This window comes from Furipterus horrens, unplaced genomic scaffold (genome assembly GCF_987537825.1).
Source record: "Furipterus horrens unplaced genomic scaffold, mFurHor1.1.pri manual_scaffold_3, whole genome shotgun sequence".
NCBI lineage: Eukaryota > Metazoa > Chordata > Mammalia > Chiroptera > Furipteridae > Furipterus > Furipterus horrens.
Genome location: NW_028327173.1, coordinates 56,540,193 through 56,560,926, shown reverse-complemented (window position 1 = coordinate 56,560,926; position 20,734 = coordinate 56,540,193). Strand labels below are relative to the sequence as shown.

At 38.3% G+C, this 20,734-nt stretch overlaps 1 protein-coding gene across 1 annotated transcript in view; it reads right to left on the bottom strand.

Annotated features, from left to right (window-relative positions):
* Positions 1-286: 286 nt before the first annotated feature.
* ST6GALNAC3 (ST6 N-acetylgalactosaminide alpha-2,6-sialyltransferase 3) overlaps positions 287-20,734 on the bottom strand; it is a 518,021-nt gene continuing 497,573 nt past the window's right edge. The window contains exons 4-5 of the mRNA XM_090271687.1: positions 3,903-4,010; positions 287-2,868 (exon numbers count right to left, since the gene is read on the bottom strand). Of these exons, the coding sequence (XP_090127813.1) occupies positions 2,682-2,868; positions 3,903-4,010 (295 nt within the window). The 3' untranslated portion in view covers positions 287-2,681. The remainder of the gene's footprint in view (positions 2,869-3,902; positions 4,011-20,734) is intronic.

The following is a 20,734-nucleotide window of genomic DNA, read 5'->3' as shown; positions in this document are numbered from 1 at the left end:
TTCTCTTCTCTATCAGTAAATATTAGATAGATTTCTCCTCAACATGAGAGAAATTAGACTTTGTATTTTCACTAGAATTAGAAAACTGTGGATAAAGAAAAACAGGAAATGGAAGCAGAGAACATTAGGATACAGAGAAAAATAAGTCATATGATTCTATCAAAATACTGATTACACTGGAAATCATCTAATTAGTTCTCCAAATTGAGAGTAATGTGTCTTTTGTTTCTCGTTTATATAAAAAGAAAAAAGAGACAAAAACAATAAAAAATGTAGAGTTAGGGTTTCACTAAGAAAAAAACCAAAGTAAGGGAGGAGGCAAGGGAAAAGAATGCATTGTGGCCTCTCCAAAACAGACAAACAAACAAACAGACAGACAAACTGCTGCCTATTTCACACACACCTACCGCCACAGAATGCGGGATACAGGGGATTGCAAAAGCCACCATCAGAGAAAACTACAGTGATGCAGGAGAGCAAGGCAGTTTTCAGAAGTTTCTCATAAGTAAAGGCTAAGACAAATAGTTCGTCCTCCATTGATCAGAAAATTAAATAAATTACGTCATTCCCTGAAACATTCTGATAATCAAGGATTTCTTTTTATTTAAAAATGGAACTTTCATAGCACATGGGGAAAAGCAGTCTTATTACAATTTTAACATTTTTATCTGTTTATTTTTTCTTGGAGTGGGCATTACTATCCATCATTAACTCTAAATAACTAACACAGATAGAACTAAAAATCATGTAAGGAAACAACTAAAGGATAACAACACTACCAGTTTCAACAACGGAAGTGACACTTGGTCATTTTTTGTGGGTATGAGTCCTGGGGAATCAAAATGGCAGAAGAGAACAGGCAAGAGGCTTTTACCCAAGATGGCCTACAATAATGGAAACCAATCATGAGACAGAGCACTGGGAAAGACCTGCCAGGTGCTCCTGAGGTGAAATGCATCATTACTTCTGGCTTCCAGAACATTCTGTAAGTTAAGCTTGGCTTTTGTCATTTGAATCATTTGCAAAGATGGTTTCAGCCTCTCAGCAAATGAACACTCTAATATTTAATGAGCAATAAGTATGTTATGAACAGAGTCATCTCAAGTCTGGAATAAGAAACTGTATTTCTCTGCTTTCATTCCTTTCTATTGTTCCTGCTTCTTCATCTTTTTCCCACTTAAATAGTCATTTAAAAAATTTCAAATGTACCTATGTTTTTAAGTCCATGATCAAAACAATCCTTGTAATACTTTTTGAATAATTCTTATATATTGTATTTGGCACTGAAATCAATTGGTGACTAGACTACATAAATACTATTCTATATGAATGTTAGCAAGGAAGAACAATCATCAGAGCAATCAACAAATTACAGATCATCTGCTAAGGAGATGTCAGAATGTATAGGCAGTGGATCAATGGGGTACTCATGGGCAACACATAGGACAGCATATGTGAAAGGACTCTAAATGGCAGAACATTTTGGACATTAAGGTCATTACTACTGTTGTTATCATGGTATAACAACTGACCCACTGTGGGGATAGTAAACCTTAAGAAGGCAAAAGGTCTGGTCAGATTTAATATAAGGAATCAGGAATCATTTCCTTTCCACGTCTGATAGCTGGCACTTGGCAATGGTAATGTAATGTATGGAGAGACACACCTTGGGCCTATAAAATAGAAATTTGAATATACAAATATATATTATGAAGTATGGTAGAATACAAATGAATGCAAAAATATGTTTTGCTTTCCCTGTTTCATAAGTTTAAAAGCACGTGATTTTGTGTTGTTTTATTTTGAAGCAAAGTTAGTAAACCTTTCTGGTTCTGTTAAAGAAGTATTTTCACAGTATATGTTATTACAGTGCTGAAATCTTACATGTTAAATAGCCATCTGAAACATTTAGGAGTTAACCAAAAAATAACTTAACATTAATATAGATTATTCTAGTATCCTGTTTAGTATATTGTTTGGGGTGTAAGAATGGAGTGGTGAGAATGGAAATTCATCAAGATTTGCTACTTGGCCCATTTTGAATTAAATGTTTGAGATAGTCTAGTAATTCTATGGGTAGGATAGCCATGATATTTTCATTGTTAATTAGGAAATGGCCTGAAGCTTTGGCTATAGAAAGTACTGTAGGAAGATGGTAAGTCAGGAAGGGATTCCTTCCCTGCCATCAGCCTAACCAGTGACTGTGGTAAAATACTTGTACCCAGAGGGTAACCCTTGGGCCAGTGCTTGACAATCAAACATTCTTCATGATGGCACAGCCTCTCAGGTGCAAGAGACCACAGAGTAAATAGCCTTACCTCAAGAGGACAAATCCCATGGCTTTGGAAAGTTACTCACTGTTCAAGAATTCTCGGAAGCTATTTGAAGGGTAACCTAATTTCTTGAGTCATGCTGTCATATTACTGGCCTTCATTGCAATTCCAGTTAAATTATAAAGTACAACATATAATGTTGAACCTTCAAAAATAATGTAATGAGCACAACCACCCTCCATGGAATCCCAAGTTCAAATTCCTGGAAGAGTCATCATCCATATCTGAAAATGTACAGAATCTTGATCATCACCATTGTTGTCTTTATCACCGTCATAGTATCCTTAGCATCACAGTTGCAGTATCATGATCATGTCAAGTGGTGTAGCAAGATCAGAGAAACCAATATCAAGACACTGTCCAGTTTGGGTGTGTAAATATTATTCTGTGTTTCTTGGCCCATTTAGCAAACACTTTCTTTTCAGTGATAAACCTATGGCCTCCATATGGGGCATGTTCATGAAGAAAGTATTCATCACACTCATCTCTTCCTTGTTCATAGTAATGGTAGGGGACTTTTCTATACCCCTCTGTCCTAGAAAAGAAAAAAAAAGGGAGAGAAAGATTGAAATGAAGAATGAAGTGTTCATTTTCAAGAATCCATTTATGTGCTGAGTAAACGCATTTACTTGCAAACCTATGCATGATTCTAGTCCGTGAACTCAGTTAAAACTATTATGTATAAAAGCTTTTAGAAAGATGTACCAAGTCCTTAGTGCTTTAATAAATCAAATAAAATTTATATATCACACCAATTACATTCAAACGTATAGCTCTCCTTTGAAGGAGGAAATAGTGCATAATGGAGCAAACTTTGGATAACCTGATACTCTTACAGAGCTTGAAGAAGTCTTGTGATTTTTCAGAGTAAGATATTTGGTGCTCTAATATGCTTATAGTTAGGGTAGAAATGTTTGATCATGAAGATGGTGGCTAATTGCCATTTTGAAAATACAATGAAAACATTCTCTGAATTATATCTTGCCAATTGTTGATAGGGAAATATATTTCATTACCTTGATGAAGCATGGTAGGTTTGTTTTATTATCTAATTAGAAACTATCCCTCCAGCAGGGATATATATAGATAAAGACACCCATTTTAAATAAGGATCTGGCAGATTACTCATTTATTTCCAGAAAGTCTTGTTAAGCTATCAGCTTCTCTGAGGCTCTAGGACATTTTGTCCTTCATGATCAAATATAACCACTGAGCAGATAGCCATCTATCAAGTCATCAGCACAGCAGAGATGACAAACTTGCTTTGCAAATTAAATAATCACAAAAGTTGTCTGCATTTCTAAGCCACAAGTCTCTGATATGCCACTGATTAAGGGAAAACTGTTTCTTCTGACATTTGACATTAGACTGTGGTAAATATTTTTCTTTTTATCACTCCTAAAAGTCACCACTTGATGCACTGACAATGAAATGTCATGTCAGCGAAGAACACTGGGAAATAATTGTTGCTTTATCTGTTTTTCAGATTTATGTTTTTAAAATGAATTGTGATATTTTGACAAGATATCCGAATTGGAGATGCATAAAAATAATTTCCTGTGATCTTACTTGCAGTAGGTGTCATTTATCATCCCGTAGACGTGAATGCCGTAACAAGCATCCATAGCCAGAATGAATGTGAACCAACCAGTGCTGAGGTAAGAGCCAGACTGGACTCTGTGAGGGAACAAAAACAACAAACAAAACAAAACAACACAGACAACATACACAGAGCGACAATAAAGTATGGTGAGAAACATGCCACTTGTCAAAAACATAGCCCTTGTGATCAGGAAAAAGTATTAAGAAACTTGACAATCTGTCAAAGATTCACACTTCTTTTGAATTATCGCTGAATAATTTATGGACATGCTCTCGCTCATACTACCTTAAGCCTAGAAGCTATGTTGTATTGTAGAGAAGCCATATGGCAAATTTTTGAAGTCAAATAATCCTACTCCCTTCAGGTGAAAAATAATTTGTTTGATTTTCCGTATGACATAAATTATTGCTGTATATCAGAAGACAGGTTTTCTACAAGTTGCTTGGAGCCCTGATGGGAGCTGAATGATAATAGTGCTATCTGCTATCCTGGACGTATCACTTTCTCTAAGGCTTGTTGGGTTTCTATGTGTAAATTGGATGCAGTGTAGGTGAACACTTGATCGATGAAACCATCTGTAAAGTTCTCCTTCACTGCTTTCCAGGCATCACGAGACAAAACTTTTCCTTTGTAAGACCTGTCTTACCAATCTCTTCAAGATATTTTTCTTGAACACCTACTAGTACCCATCACTATTGGAGATGCTAAGGATACAGCAGTTACCAAAACAACCAAAGCTTTTCTCTTCACGAAGACCAAAGGATTGGATTTAGAGATGGCTAGGTTATAAAGGTTGGCCACGGAAGGTTTTTTTTTTTTTTTTTTTTTTTTTTTGATAATGGGAACAAAGATCTTAAAAGGGGGAAAGGGGAATTAGGGAAATGGGAATAAGCTACATAGACTATATTGGGAAAGACAAGCTCATGTGTGTAGTCTTTTGGCCACCTTTTGGTGACATAAAAATGGGCCATGGGCCTGGAACACTTCCTTACTAAAGGGTAAAGAATTCTCACAGCTTGTGCTGGGCTTGCCGCCTTGTGTGGGGCTATCTTACCCGTTTCAGATTAAAATTATTTTTTTCAATTACAATTGACATTTGCTATTATACTGGTTTCTGGTGTACACAGTGGTTAAACATTTATATAACTTCTGAGGTTACCCCCCAATAAATCTAATACCCAGCTGACACCGTACATACTTGCAGCTATTACAATATCATTGACTGTATTCCCTGTGCTGTCCTGCACATCCCCATGACTATGTTGTACCTGGCAATTTGTACTTATTAATGCTTACACCTTTTTCACCCGCCCCCCAACCCAACTCCTGTCTGGCAACCAGTTTGTTCTCTGTATCTATAAGTTTGTTCCTGTTTGGTTTGTTCATTTATTTTGTTTTTAAGATTCCACGTATAAGTGAAATAATAGGGTATTTGTCTTTCTCTCTTTGACTTATTTTACTTAGCTTAATGTGTCCTTCTTTGTTCTGTTTAAACGTGTGTGTGTCATATGGCACCTGGTCAACCTCACTGCTTTATCTGTTTCCTGAAAACAGGGGATGAGGTCCTTCATTCTGTGGCACAAAAGGGTTGCATGCAGGCCAGTGGCCCTGTATTAGCTGCTGGCAAGGGCCAATGCACCAATGTCCCTTACTAACACTGATCTTGTTCTGTTTCTTCACTGCATGAGTAAAGTGTTGTTCCATCTAGTGTTTGCATTGTTTTCCTTGGCAGCTCCGATACCAAGAGGCAATGGGCAGAAGAGTTTGGATATATACTCCTGATGAAAGGTGACAGATGCTACTTGCTCGATTGACAACATGAAAGAAAAGTATTTCAGAAAAAGGAAACACTAAGGGCAAAATCATAAATTTGTAAGTGTGCTTGGTATGTTTAAGGAAGAGGTGGGAGGAGGGATAACTGCAAGTAGAGATGCAGTACTGATTGGAGGCATCTGTCAAGGTCCAAATGGTTCAAGGGGATGTTTGATGACAGGCAGCATCTCCATACTTGTCTTTAGCCAAGGTTGACCCAATCCATCTAAAACATGACTGCCTGTCTCCAGAAGTTTCTCCCCAGAGTGGCATCTGACTCATCCCAGGTTGTCTGGCATCTGTGTAGCACCACTTCTAAAAAAGACTAAGTCTCCTACATCCGGACTTCTTCGCATACTGGAGCACAGCCAGCTAGCTCTTCCCCTCCTGATAGCCACTCTCCGGGTGCACCACCCCAGCCTGCAGTGGCTCCCACTGAAGTCCGATATGGTTGATGCATTTCTCCAGCACCAAGCCTTCAGTGTGCTATAAGCAGGATCCTGAATCCTTTCATTTTTTAAAAAATAAATAAGCAGTGCTTAGTATCAAGTTATTTACAGCATACAATCATTTCAGGAACAACAGAAACTCAGAGTGGGGGGTTAATAACTGGATATTTTAACCTTTGTTTTCACTGACTTTGGGTGATTTGCAACATCAAGGACACAACTGGACCATAATATTGAGGGTAAAGCTTACTTTGAGTGAGAGATAAAATAAATCTAAATTAGAAAAGAAAAGGTTTTATTCTTAAGTGGTTCCCCAACCCCCCCCCCCCCAGGAGTTGCTAACTGTCAAGGACCAAGATAACATTATAGCCCCAGGATAAAAAGGGGATTTTTTTTGTGTGACACATGGGCAACTACTTTGCAGAATTAGCTCTCCCGGGTCATTTTGGTCCACCCCAGATAGTCATTTCTGATAGTTCAACAGTGGATTTTCAGAGCAGAACCCTCAAAGGATAGAGTACAACTGTCAAAATGACTCCTCTGCATATCTATCTTCCCTTTACCACAGGAAAAGAGGGTCAGGAATTTCAGAGTTAGCATACGGTCATAGATCTTTACATTTCATCACATAATGAGAAAATGTTTACCATATTTCTGATACTTGTTTATATTTAAACCTAATCTGATTTATTTTGCTCATGGGTAGGCAGATCACGATAATTAGCCCCAAAGCTCTTTAAGCGAGCTGTGTTGCATCTGATTCAGCCTGGGAGGCTTGTACTGCCCTAGTGCCCTGTCCTACAAATGGCACTTAATTAGATAGTTGCATTTTCTTTCCCCAGTGCCTCTGATATATTTGGGATGAGAAATGGTGTGAGCCAATGTCCATATAATGAGGCTTGTGGTGGAGTAATGGCAACTGGTAGATTAATTCAGGAAGTTCTTCTGAATAAATGTCCTGGTGATTGGGGTTCCTAAGGGAACGCACTGGCCTGGATGGTGCTGGTTGTGAGAATTCTTGTAGATGCTCCGGCCTCACACTCTCCTGCAGTGTGGGCATACTAGAAATGAGGAAGTATAAATCACACCCAAGCAGACTTTTTGAGGTTCAGAAACAACAACAACAAGATGACTTAAGCTGATGTACATGAAATTGTTCATGCTTTTAAGCTTGAAAAGATCCAGTGATAATTATCAGATGCCTTAAAAAATTCTAAAAGGTGTCCTCTGGGGCCAAATATTGTCTTGTAATTTGTCACTCACACATGCAGCACTAAGTATGTACCAGCTGGCCATCAGCCATAGCCTTTTTTATACCTTCCACATTTGGGGATCGATAAAAACAATTATTGTCATCTACAAATAAACAATCAAGAGTCCCATAGGAGTGATAAGAGAATTTAAGTCCTTAATTCAGTACAATAGGAAAGCTTAAATTAATGCAGCAGAATAATGAGCCATGTAGTAGAAAAAATAAAGGCGGGAGAGTGAGAGGAAGCTATCAATCATTTATTTCCACCGGCCAAGTTTTGCATCCCATTGCTCCTCAGTAATCAAGATACTTACAGCTTGGAAACTACTTAAATTTACTTGCTCATCTCTTGGAAAAATGATGCTGTCAACACCTTGATGTAGAACATGCTTGAAGGCATAACATTTAAAATATTATCTTTCATCCAGTTTAATAAAAATAAAATATAAGCTACCTCGCCCCTTGATATTTTGATGTTTACCCCCATTCCTTGATGTCTAAAGGCCATCTCAAGTCCACAGAAATTTGTTCTCTGTCAAACTGCCCTTATTTACACCAGTCTCAGCACTTTGGCTGCTTGCATCCTTCATTTGCCTGCACTGCTGCTTCTGAGCATGCTCCCTCATCTTCTCTTTTCTGGAAACATATAGTGAAACATTTTTCACCTGTGTCTTGCTAACGGGGGAACTTTTCCCTTTTGGATAATTTTAGGGGAGGAACTGAGGGAAGTGACATCGTTACTTTATAAAAGAAAACTGTATTACATAGATCCTGTCTATTCACAGGAGACTGTTCTAATTATTGAACACCATTAGCTATGACCTAGGTTCTGAACTCAAGAAGCTTATACTTTGATGGGTAAAATAACAGCACTTTCTCAACATGAGGGTTTCTCAATCTCAGCACTATTGACACTTCAGATAATTCTTTGCTGTGTAGGAAGTTGTCTTTCATGTTTCACCAGAGTCCCCTGTTCCAAGCTCACCTGTGCACTCAAAGTTCAGTAGGTTTCTTGATTCTTCAGTGCCTACACTTAGCTTGAGTGGTTTGCCTTGAGATGTCCCTAACTCTAACAAGACAAGTTCTCCTGATCTACAGTTCCCACTTGGCTTAGACCCAAAGGGCAAGTCCTGATCTGCAATGGGGAGAAAGAAAGTGTCAGGTGGGAACAGAATGAGGGGTCCAGAAGCTGCAGTTTCTGTGGCTGCCTCCTCTTCAGGGAATGGTTCTTCTGGTGGCCTTTGGCTCAAACTTCGCAGGCTAACTTCTGCTCTTTCTTATTCATTTCTTCCATAAACTGATAAAAACAGGGTCTAGAGCACTCTGAGCTAATATTTCCAAAGCATAATAATTAGTTATCAAAGCCCAAAAGGGGATCAAGACCCTCCCAATAATGGAGGTTTATTGGACATCACAATATTGGCAGCCTTCTGAAATCTGCTATACTCAGGAGAAAAAGGGGAATTTCCTTAAAGAGTTAATCAATATTTCATGCCCTGTTTCAACACTATTGGAACTCATCAATATACTACAGTGGCAGGATAAATAAATAAAAATGGCAAAGTAAGTTTCCATTTACCTTCCTAGGGAGAAGGAATACATGACAGAATATAGATTATTCAATTAAAAACATTTGTTCCCCCATTTTTTTTTCTGAAAGCACATGGATAATAAAAGAATGCATTTAAACAAAGAGACTAGGTAAGAAAAACAGCTGATGATTATCAGTAGCATCATGGTGTTCGATCTAATGATGTCAGTCAGTCCAATGGAAGCAAAGCTCAAAGTGTGGCAACAATTTTAGCTGTCCCCAAGTCATATATTTTTGTATATCATTTGATTGTTGGGAGAGATGAAAATGCTGTGGAGTTTGTCCTTTATCTTAACACTATATATTTGTACTATCTATCAATAGGACATGCCCGGCAAACCTTTAAACAGTAAAGACTTTCTGCAAATCAGGCAGCAGAATTCTCATTCTTGGCTTGAATCATTTGCAAGTGGACATAAACTTTTCAAATGGCTAAAATATCATATTGTGGATGGTGACTCTTAAAATAATGTTCCAAATGAAAGGAATCCAGGCCTGGAAAATAACAAAAAAATGGATCCTGATTAAATGGAAAAAGCAGTAAATCTTAGTGGAGGACTGTACTACCATCCTGAGCAGCTAATGTGAAATGCCTGTGCTAATCAGGAGGCTCTTAGACTGTGAATATAACAAATAGTTTTCCTGCCATAGAATCAACAGGACTCTGACTGTGATGAATGCAATGAAATAGTACATAAGGAGCATAATAAGAAACGACTGTATCCTTTTCAAAATGTACATTTAAAAGTAAAATGGTACAGCTCCCAAAGGTATGATTTATGACTGCTGTAGAAATAGAAGATACCACTCACAAAAATTACTTCATGCATTCATCTCAGAAATTAAAAGGTTCTTTCACTCTTGCCCTTGGGCTACAAAGCCTCTTCAATTGGAAATGTTGATTTGTGGGATTTCATTCACTTTCTTAAGTGAACAATGGAACCTCAGGAATGGCAGGGATGGGTGATGGGGATCTTTGGGGGCTACTTCATTAAAGCAGAACTGGTTCCTTAATCGCTCAGTGTTGACTGACTTCTGTCCCATCCAAATTCATATGCCTTGAATTTAAGCCCTAACCCCAGGTGTGATGGTGTTCAGAGATGGAACCTTTGGAAGGTAATTAGCTTTACATGATGTCATGACGGTGGGGCCCTCATGATAGGATTAATGTCCTTATAAGAAGAGGAAGAGACACCAGAGGTATCTCTCTTCCCACCATGTGAGGACAGAGCAAGAAGGCTACAAGCCAGAAAGAAAGTGTTCACTGGAAAGTGACCATACTAGTACCCTGACCTCAAACTTCAGCCTCCAGAACTGTGAGAAATTTCTGTTGTCAAGCCACCCAGTTTATGGTATTTTGTTATGCCAGCCTGAACATACTAAGACAATGACTGTCTTTCAAGGCTGTCCCCACACAAACCTAAACTCCCTACTGTGTCTTTTAGGACTTCTGTTCCTAAACTCTCTCACCTAGTCATGTCGGTCCATTTGCTGACCTCCAATACTTCTTATGAATGTCAGCCTCTGTCCCTTTACTTGTGTACACTTTCTATCTTCCTTAAGTACTTTCCCCCATGTCCTCTCCAGTTTCTAGTCTTACTAAACTTCAGTTCTTCTTACTCTCATTTATTCAAGAAAAAAATTATTGAGTACACGGTACTCAATAACCAGTGCCTGTACCAAGCACTGATCTCAACTCAGGGTCAAGTGAAGACAGATTCAATTCCTATTTTCAAAAATAGAGCTATCAAGGAGGCAATTCCCCTGCAAGTGCTATGGGGATACCAAGGGAAGAGCAACAGACACAGCTGGAAGGAATCGGGGAAGATCATTCCTTCCCTAATGGGAACTAGGAACTGAGCTGTTAATTAAAGCTAAAGAAGAACAGCAGGAAGAAGGAGGAGGAGAGCATTTTCGGCAGAGGTAAAGGCCTGTGCAGTCGTACGGAGCTATGAGAATAATGGGAATACAGAATAGTTCTCAGATGTCCTCAAACATGGGATGGACCTCAAGGCATCATCAGTGTTATTGCCATAATAGATTATTGGTTAGAGACAGGATGCATAAATAATACTGATTGATTTTACTCCCTTACATTATGTTTTGAAATATTAGAGATAGCTTGATGTTCTATGTAGCTAGCTTTTCAGATGATGGAAATTTATGGATCTGGAGGAAAATGTCTAGGGGGAAATTGGAAGAATTATGTTTTTTCTTTCTCATTAAATTACTCATTAATTCTGAATTGAGAACAAATGTAAACAAATATGACTAAGGATAAAAACAATTTAAAAGTACGTGATGCTAGGATGCAACCAGTAGTGTTCATTTGTGTTGTAAACTAAGTTACAAGTCATGAGCGAACTCATCTAATCTCCATTTATCACCAAGCCAGCTTTCTTAATGCACACCTGGAGGCTCTCAACCTGTTTTATGTAAAAGGGAAATAAGTTCTACAAAAACATTTAATTTACTGAGTTTTTAAAAATTATTTGAAATGGAAACATACCATTGCTGCTTTAAGGAGCCCTTTGAAATACCTTTCAGGTCTAGAAACACTGAGCTAAATGACTTCTAAAGCAACTTCTCCTCCACCTTGTAAAGCTTCTGGGAATATGGGTGATACTATGTACCTTAACACCCAATCTCTACCTCAAGTAACTCTGTTGCCTTCCCTGGATCTCTTTTTTAAAAGAATGACCCATAATTTTGAAGACATGAGATTTATGGACAGCTGGTGTGGGTTCTAATTTCAGCTCTTGTCTCAATGGCCATAGATTTTTTTCTTTAAAAAATAAATTTATTGTGGTGACATTGATTAATAAAAGTATATGTGCTTCAGGTGCACAATTCCAAAACACATCATCCATACATTGTATTGTGTGTTCGCCACCCCAGGTCAAGTCTCCTTCCATCACCATTTATTCCCCCTTTATCAATGGACATAGATTTTCTTTCAACTTTTCTGTACTAGACTATATTGCTCATTCCCTCTCTGGACATGGTTTGCTCATGGGCGCAGTAACTTTCCTGCTTCATTGACTCTGGAGTTGGCCAAATGACTTGCTTTGACTAATGCATCATAAGTAGAAGTGAACACTGTGACAGTTCCCAGTAGAGATATTAAGAAGTATCATAGGGTCCCCATTTCTTATACTTCTTTCCTCCATCATGGGAACAACACATCCCAGGTAGCAGGTGCTCTTTCAGCCTGGGTCCTGAGATGAGGAACCTGTGCAACAGATAGGTGTCCAAAATTGGAGCCAATTTTAGCTAAGCCTACTACAACTACAGCTGATCACAGGCCTGTGAATAGGAAATAACATCCCTGTAAGCTATTGAGTTTCAGGATTATTTGTTATGCAGCAAAAAGTTGACAAAATAAACTTTTTTGATTAATAGTAATAATTACTATTATGTATGGAACATTTACATGAACTAGACATCGTACCAAGAAGTCATCTCATTTAATCCTTACAACAAGTCCATCTCATAGGAAGTACTAATATCTCCATTTTACAAATGTAGGTTCAGGGAGGTATAAAGAACCTGTTCAAAGACAGTCTGACACCAGAACTCAACCTCTTAACTGAATTCTTTCTTGGTCATCATCATTCTCAGTATTGTCTCAGGCACCACATTTCTGATAGAGCAGCCATCAAAGGACCTCAACTTTTCTTCTGGTTCTACTGTTAACCCTCTAGGAAATCCTCCTTTAGGCCACATTATTTTTAATGGCAGAATAAGAGGATTGATCTAGGTAGGCTTAGAATCTTTTATCACTAATGTTCTGTAATCACCGTTATAGTAACATAATCCATATTAGAAAGATTATAAGTGTGCAGATGTATTTTTAGAACAGACTGACTATCACTACCTTATAGATTTTACATTTATAACTCCAGGATTCAAAACACTTTTTAGAATTTCGGCCCCAGTCATGTTCAAATAATAGCTTTACACCACTGATGCGGATACATGCATTGACTTTAAAAGAAATAAAAGGTAAGTTCTGAAATAAAGATCAAGGCATGGCTTCCTTCCAGCCCTTAGGTTCTATGACCTTTTAATAAGTTCTCCTCTATGGCTTGTGTCTGCTAAAGGAAGTATCTGTTCCTTGCAACCACAGAATTGAAGCTGGATTGGCTGACCTCTAAGATTCTTTCCAACACAGTATGTCTATTAAATACTCTAGGTTAGACTTTGCTTCTACCTAATCTTTAACTCTTATTAACAATCATTCTTTGATTTGATTTTAGTTTTATACTTAGGCTTAAAAAGTTGCTTCCTTCTAACTTACCCTTCAACTTATCTTGAAATCAAGCCCTTCCTTACACTGATGTGTGTTTCAGTATTCTGAATGCTAATCACCTTTCTCTACCTAAGGCACAGGTGCCTGTTCCCCTGTTAACCTGATAAAGGTAATTAATGGAAAGTTTTGGCTTCTCTTCCAGTTCTTTTATCAGCCATTCCTTCTGCATATACTTGCTTTAAGATTGAAGAGAAGAAAAATAAAAAATAAAAAATAAAAAAAGAGAAAAGAAAGAAAGATTTTAATCAGGCAAAAGTATATCTGAATAGATAAAAGACTTTTTCCTGGCACTTTACCTTTTTAGAAGGGAAATGACTCACTTTTCCTTAACTTTGTTATTGAACTGGAACTTGAGCTAATCCAAGCTCTTTTTCTTTAGAAAGAGTTCTAGTACATAAACGGACTCAAAGTTGTTTCTGACAAATAATGCTTTCTGAGCCCTTGTTTCTCTTTCAAAATGAAAATTCACACTTAAAACTAACTTTTAAACAACTAAGTTTTAACAAGGGTTTAAGACAGACATTTGAAGTGGTCTCACCCCACTGAAGGATATGGGGTGCCCAGTCTTGTTGCTAAGGTCTCCAGGACCACTGAGAACATCATTAAACCAGCCTCAGCCAGATCCATCCCAAGCAATCAGCTATACAGAAAGAGAAAATTAAAAAAACACAAAGCAGCTCTGACCTTCTTCTGGTTAAGAAAGACTAATTTTGCTGCCACTTCCTGCCTATCCGAATCTATTATCGCTTTTCTGACTGAGTTACATGGCTCAGTAAGTCCTGAAATAAATTATTTCGAGGGGAATATTTATTTTTAATAGCAAAAGCAAAGCTGTACTCCCATTTCCCACATCTATTAAAATTGTTTGTATCTGGCTCACTAATGAAGGATAATTCAATTAGAAAAGATCAACAGCAAAACTGACGTACAGGCCTTCAAGCCCTGAGAATTTTAGTCTCCGACTTAGAGAAGGAGGCTTTCTTTGTCGCTTTTTCCAATAGGCTGACATTTATTGACGACCATATGCACACTACCTCTGGGCCAAACAATAGGTTATCAGCTGCGTATCAAAGCAGGTGCTGATATAATTCTGCTCTGGCCCCAGCAAATTCCTAAAATGACAGTCTGTCTGCTTCCCAGGACATCTCAAGTCAAATGACCTTGAAACAGTCGTAGCTAATGGAGTCTCATCTATTAAAGGAGCTGTTTGGATCCACTAAGGTAGAATATTATTTACTTTTGCCCAGGAGTTTCAGTCCTAAAAACTCCTTTTTTTTTTTTTTTCTCTCTGTTCCGGAGATGGTATGGGGTTTGAGAAAAGAAAATTCTTCCTTTGATGTCTATTCAGATTATCTGATTGAGCTAGCTTCCTTGCTTAGTGTAATGAAGAATATTTCTCAGGGAGCTGGTATGTTTATCAGAGTATTGCTGCACAGCTCAGCTGGAAATCTATGTGGGAAGGACTTGTGAGTTTGTTGCTTACGGTAAATCTGTACCTTCTATGCACACTGTCATCATACGAGAACATATTCTATACCAGAAACTCCAGAAACTTGAAGAACCGGAGCATCTCCTCTTTTCGTAATCAGGAAAAACAAACAAACAAACAAACAACCCAGAAATATCCAAAACTGTAAAGAAGAGAGATTAATTCCAGCATTTAGGACCATCTCTCTGATCAGAGGAGATAATGGTAATAATTCTCTTCTTTCAACCAGAGGAAATAAACATTTTTTTGTGTGCTCAATAAATTCTTTATTTGCTTAATGTCAAATGTTTCTTACTGATTGTCATCTTCAGATCAAACAGCAGCAAATCAAATAACCCAGTCGTCCCTAGACGCCCATCTTTGCCTCTTCCATCTGCCCCCTGGAACCCTTCTATCTCATAGGGGACTCTGTCCAGGACAAATGCATGAAGATGCTCTCAGGGGTTTTGAAGGCAGATGGTGAGAGTGCCTGGCCGAGGGATGGTTTAAGATTGTACCTGCCACAGAAGAGACAGCTTTCAGATGTCCCCAGAATTCCCCAAGCCCAGTAATTCCATTGACCCAGAGTAGCCAAAATGACACAAAGAGGGAACCAGAATGCAGAGCTAAAGCAATACATACTAGAAAATACCAAGAATAAATACAGAGTAGAACTTAGAAAATGTTTTTTATTTGCGAACACCCCAATTGAAATGTGAGAATGTTGTTCATCTCCACAGATTTTCTTTCTACACTGCATCAATCACAGAATGTCGAATATCCATGCCAAGCTAGAAAAATGAGGATACAGGAAAATGTTTGAGGACATCCTCCACCTAGCATATTTGCTTTCACCAGTTGATAACAGTTTATGCCCATGCTTCTGATGAAAGGGGCTGCAAAAATGACTAGAAGAGCTACTGAACTCTGAAAGCTGTTGCATAGCACAGTAAATAAACAAAATTGCTCTTAGCTTGGAGCTCACTCATTGGATTCTCTACGTTCATTCCTCTTCCCTTTCCTTTACCTCTGCTTAGTCCCAAAGGTCCATCATCATGCCCCCAGAGGATGAAGAGAAATACAGATTTGCTTTATGTAGGGACATAAAATTTTGTGAAAGTCTCAATCCAAAATAAGAAAGCAGGTTGAAGGTGGCTGCCTCCGTTCCTCATGAACTGGTCAAAATGAAGTGGTGAGAGATGCTGACCTACTGGGTCCTTACCAGCTCCATCCCCATCACTACAGCAACAATCTGTGTGCTCTTAGACCTGAATGTTCTAGACCCCTCCACCATTTCCCCACTCCAAAGTGCTTTCGGAGCATCAAAGACCACATCTCTTAATCCAGTTCCACAAATCCAATTACGAGTCCACAACTCAATTCCTTCTCTCACGAGTATTCTCTTCCTTCTTTTAGCCATCAATGCACAGTACCCTGGCCCCGCCTCCATATGCTGGAGCTCTGGCCTCCACTTCCTAGCTATAGCTGTGATCCCATGCTCCCTAGATGCATTATTTCCAGTCCTCTCCACCCTTTCCCACCCCTGCCACTGATAATGCATTCTGATTCTATCATCGTGGGGGTATAGTTTCAGTATTAATACTTATTTTTTAAAAAAATTCCTTGGTGATGATAGTGTGGTATGTGTAGCCAGGTTGGAAAATCATTGCTATACATAGTGGCTAGGACTGAGGATTCTATTAGAAGCTGAGTTCCACTATATCATGAATTAAAAAGCTTTTGAGGATTGGCTTGAGAACCTAACTGCTATTTTAAAATCTGTTTCTTTAGGAAAATGTGTCCCAATTTATAAATAGCTGACTTGCAAACTGACTGGAAACTTGCCAGTAAAGAGACGCTGGTTGGCAAAGAGGTCCCATTTTGGGTAAGTATGTCTGGCACACAGTATAGGCACTCAAATTGCCCAACTTGGTTACATAATTTTTGGAATGTAGGCTGTTGCTAGGTAAAAAATTGCAAATATTTTCCCCCAAGGGATTTTAAACAGTTTGCCAATATTTTCTCATTGATGCTGTAACAGAGAGACTTGCTGATATGTCTAAGGGTATACCACATGTCAGGACACAACCAAAATCACCACTCAAAATTTGGTCAGCCTCAGATGCACACACAGTAGCCATTTACCTCCAGAATCAGTTTTAACCCAGCTTTACTGAGATATTAACAACATAACATATAAGTTTAAGGTATACAATGTGATGATTAAATACATGTAGGTGTTGCAAAATGATTATCACAATAAGATTAGTTAACATTTCCATCCCTTCACATTATTACTGTGTGTGTGTGTGTGTGTGTGTGTGTTGTGTATTGGTAACATTCAACTTCTACTCTCTTAGAAATTTACATAATACAGTATTGTTCATTATAGTCACCAAGCTGTCTATCAGGTCTCCAGATTTTATTTTCTTATTTATCTTACATCTGGGACAGAATTAGGCTTTAAACTCTTTTTTATTTTTTAAATTAAATTTTAATTTTAATTACTTGACTCATAGCTCAGCCAAATTCCAATTTCATCACTCAGGATTGAAATGTGTCCTGTACTTTTTATAAATAATAAATCATAGCAAAGGGCTGGCTACATACAGTGTGTCAAAGAAAAGAGGAGAAACAAAGATGGGGCCCCCCCCAAAGTGGGAACATGTGATTTGGTAATTTAATGAACCCACAGTAGATATCAAGAGGCATATTCACTGTTAAATCTCTGAAATCATGAGGTAAAATATCAATTTAACTAAATTAATTTTAGTCCTTTGAATTTTCACCACAAAGGAAACTCTCAGAAGATTGAGTGTCATTTGTACTTTCCTGAAGTTGTAAAGCACATACTTAATTGGATCTTGTGGCAATTAATGTCTTAGGTCATCCTACAGACATTGGCAAGGCTCCACCCCGCCCCGCCCCCCCCTTTTGGCTGCCACCTGCACATCTCTTACTGCTATGACCTCCAGTTACACAATCAATGAAGTTTAGAAAGCGCTATTTGCATACTAGCCTCTTGTAGCAAAGCTTTCTTAAGTCTTTATGTGAGCACAAAGCTCTTTCAATTATGTTCAGCCTCAGAAGTGTCATTTTATTTATCAGAAGGCCACGTCCCAGTTTTTAAATGGCTTTGAACCTTTCACTTTGAGCAACCCCGATTATAAGAGCATTTGCCATTCACCTTGGGCTGGGCCTGGAGCAATCCTCCAGGACTACTAGCATGCTGTTCAGAGGACTACTGTCTATATTCAGGATGGTGCCTGTGCCATGGCTTATTGAGAAGGCTTTTTAAAACCCAAGCTGGTGATTTGCTTTTGTAGGAAAAGAAAAACAAAGTGCTCACAACTGTGCTGCTGTGAATACTGTTTTCTTCCACTTGTGGTTTAGGAATTAATGGTGATATTAATGCAGCCAAAGGACATCTCAGATAATAGGTGGCACCAGCTTCTGAACTATTCTATTTCATAACATTTTTGGATGGTAGTGCATCATTCTCCGGGACATGTGTGTTGCTCCTGACTTGGCTTTCATTCTCATCCTTCATGCCCCACTCCTGAGTCATGTGATCTCTTTCTTCACATTGTCTCTCACTTCTGTTTCTTTCTTTACATCCCACTGCAATTTTAAGACCCTGGGAAACAAGGTAGCTTCAGTGTTGGCCTCAGATTAGCACATCCAACCATTGTGGTTCATCTGTGATCTATGTTCACCTTTAGCAAAAGGGAATGAGAGAGGTGGCTGAGCTGATAGCAACAGTGATAGGACCCCTGTCCCTGGGAACCATCATCAATACTCAAGATGTACAAATCTTGGCATTTTCTTTAAAATCACAAAAACAGGAAGCAGGGAAAGTGATAATTTTTTTAAAAAGATTTTTAAAATTTACCTTTAGAGAGAATAATAAAGAAGAAGAAAAATAGGGAGAGAAACATTCATGTGAGAGAGAAACATTGATTGTTGCCTCTCATACATGCCCCAATTAGGGACCAAACCCGCAACCCAGGCATATGCCCTGACTGGGAATTGAACTTGTGACCTTTTGCTTTGCAGCACAATGCCCAACCAATTGAGCCATACCAGTCAAGGCAGATACATTTTTTTTTAAAAGGAAAATACTCATGAAAGGATGCTCAACATCACTAACCATTAGAGAGGTGCAAATAAAATCCATAATGAGATGCCACCTCACACCTGTCAGAACGGCCATCATCAACAAATCAATAAACAACAAGTGCTGGCGAGGATGTGGAGAAAAGGGAACCCTGGTGCATTGCTGGTGGGAATGCAGACTGGTGCAGCCACTGTGGAAAGCAGTATGGAATTTCCTCAAAAAACTAAAAATGGAACTGCCTTTTGATCCAGTGATCCCACTGCTGGAATTATACCCTAAGACTCCTGAAACATCAATTCAAAAGTACCTATGAGGTCCTATGTTCATAGCAGCACTATTTACAATAGCCAAGTGCTGGAAACAGCCTAAGCGCCCATCCGTAAATGAGTGGATCAAAACCTGTGGTACCTTTTTATACAGTAGAATACTAGGCAGCAGAAAGAAAGAAGGAACGCCTACCTTCACAGTGTGGATGGAACTGGATAGTATTATGCTAAACGAAATAAACCAGGCAGCAAAAGAAAAATATCATATGATCTCACCTATAATGGTAAACTAACGAACAAAAGAAACAACTGAGCAAAATAGAAAGAGAGGCAATGGAAACAAGGAACAGACTGACAGTGACCAGAGGAGGGGGGAAGGGGGGCAACGAGGGAAAGAAGGGGAAGGGGCTATTCAAGGAACAAATATAAAGGACTCATGGGCATGGACAAAAAGGGCAGGGTTTGACCGTGGGAGCAAAGTTGGGCAGGGCAGTGAAGAGCAATGGGGGAAAAACTGTGACAACTGTAATAGAACAATTAAAAAAAAAAGGAAAACACTCAAGCATTGCTAAGGAGAAAGATATGTTTTTCTATCTTTCCATCCAATATTTTTTTCTAGTCATAGGCGACTATTGTAGAAACAGCTTCTATGTATTTCCCAGTGAGGTGTTGGAACTGAAAAAGCACAAGCTGGGTTAGGCACCAAATCAATATTCTTTGATTCAGTCTCGGCTCTTCACCACGGCATTTTCCCCCATCATCTCTTTCAAGAAGGCTTTTCAACAGAAAAATCAGATTTTTCCTCTAATCAAGGGTATGGAATGATTTTTAGCTTTGTGATAAAGAGCTTCAAAGAACTCAGTGTTGGTTAAAATATTATAGTCATTTAAATCCTGACTTCATATTGTAACATACCATCAAAATCTTCTTTTGATGATTTTTTTCTTCTTTTTATATACCACTACAGAAGCAGGAATATTTAATAAGCATGTCAGACACAGGTCTAGCATTGTGAAGTGAAAGGATCTTTGGATGGATGAATGGATGAATTAGTGTCTCCCAACAATTTACCTAGACAGGTGTGCTTCCTTGATGAGAAGGGTGGGACCTGGAAGAGAGGGAATCCCTTTTCCATTGATAGCTATTATTTTCATTTAACATACATGTTTCTTTTTTGGCATTCATCACGTTACAGAGAATATCAAAGAGATCTGCAATCTTAGCAGTTTCTTTTTGTCTTTAAAGAAATACATTAGGGTATGGTTAAAGAACAGTATCATATGCAATTTGTGTTTCAGACAGAGGTAAAATTATTTTTATTTTTAATGCTATCAGCATGTGAAGATATAAATAGAAAAAAAGGTAACTTATTAGCATATTTAGAAAAAATATTTTAAGTATTAAGTTCCCTTTAATATGTTAAAATACCTGAGATCATTTTTATACCTTGAGAAAGTATTGGGATAAAGGAAGATGAAATTTAAGTTTCAATGCTAAGAAATACACTAACTAAGGAGTCCTTATATATTTT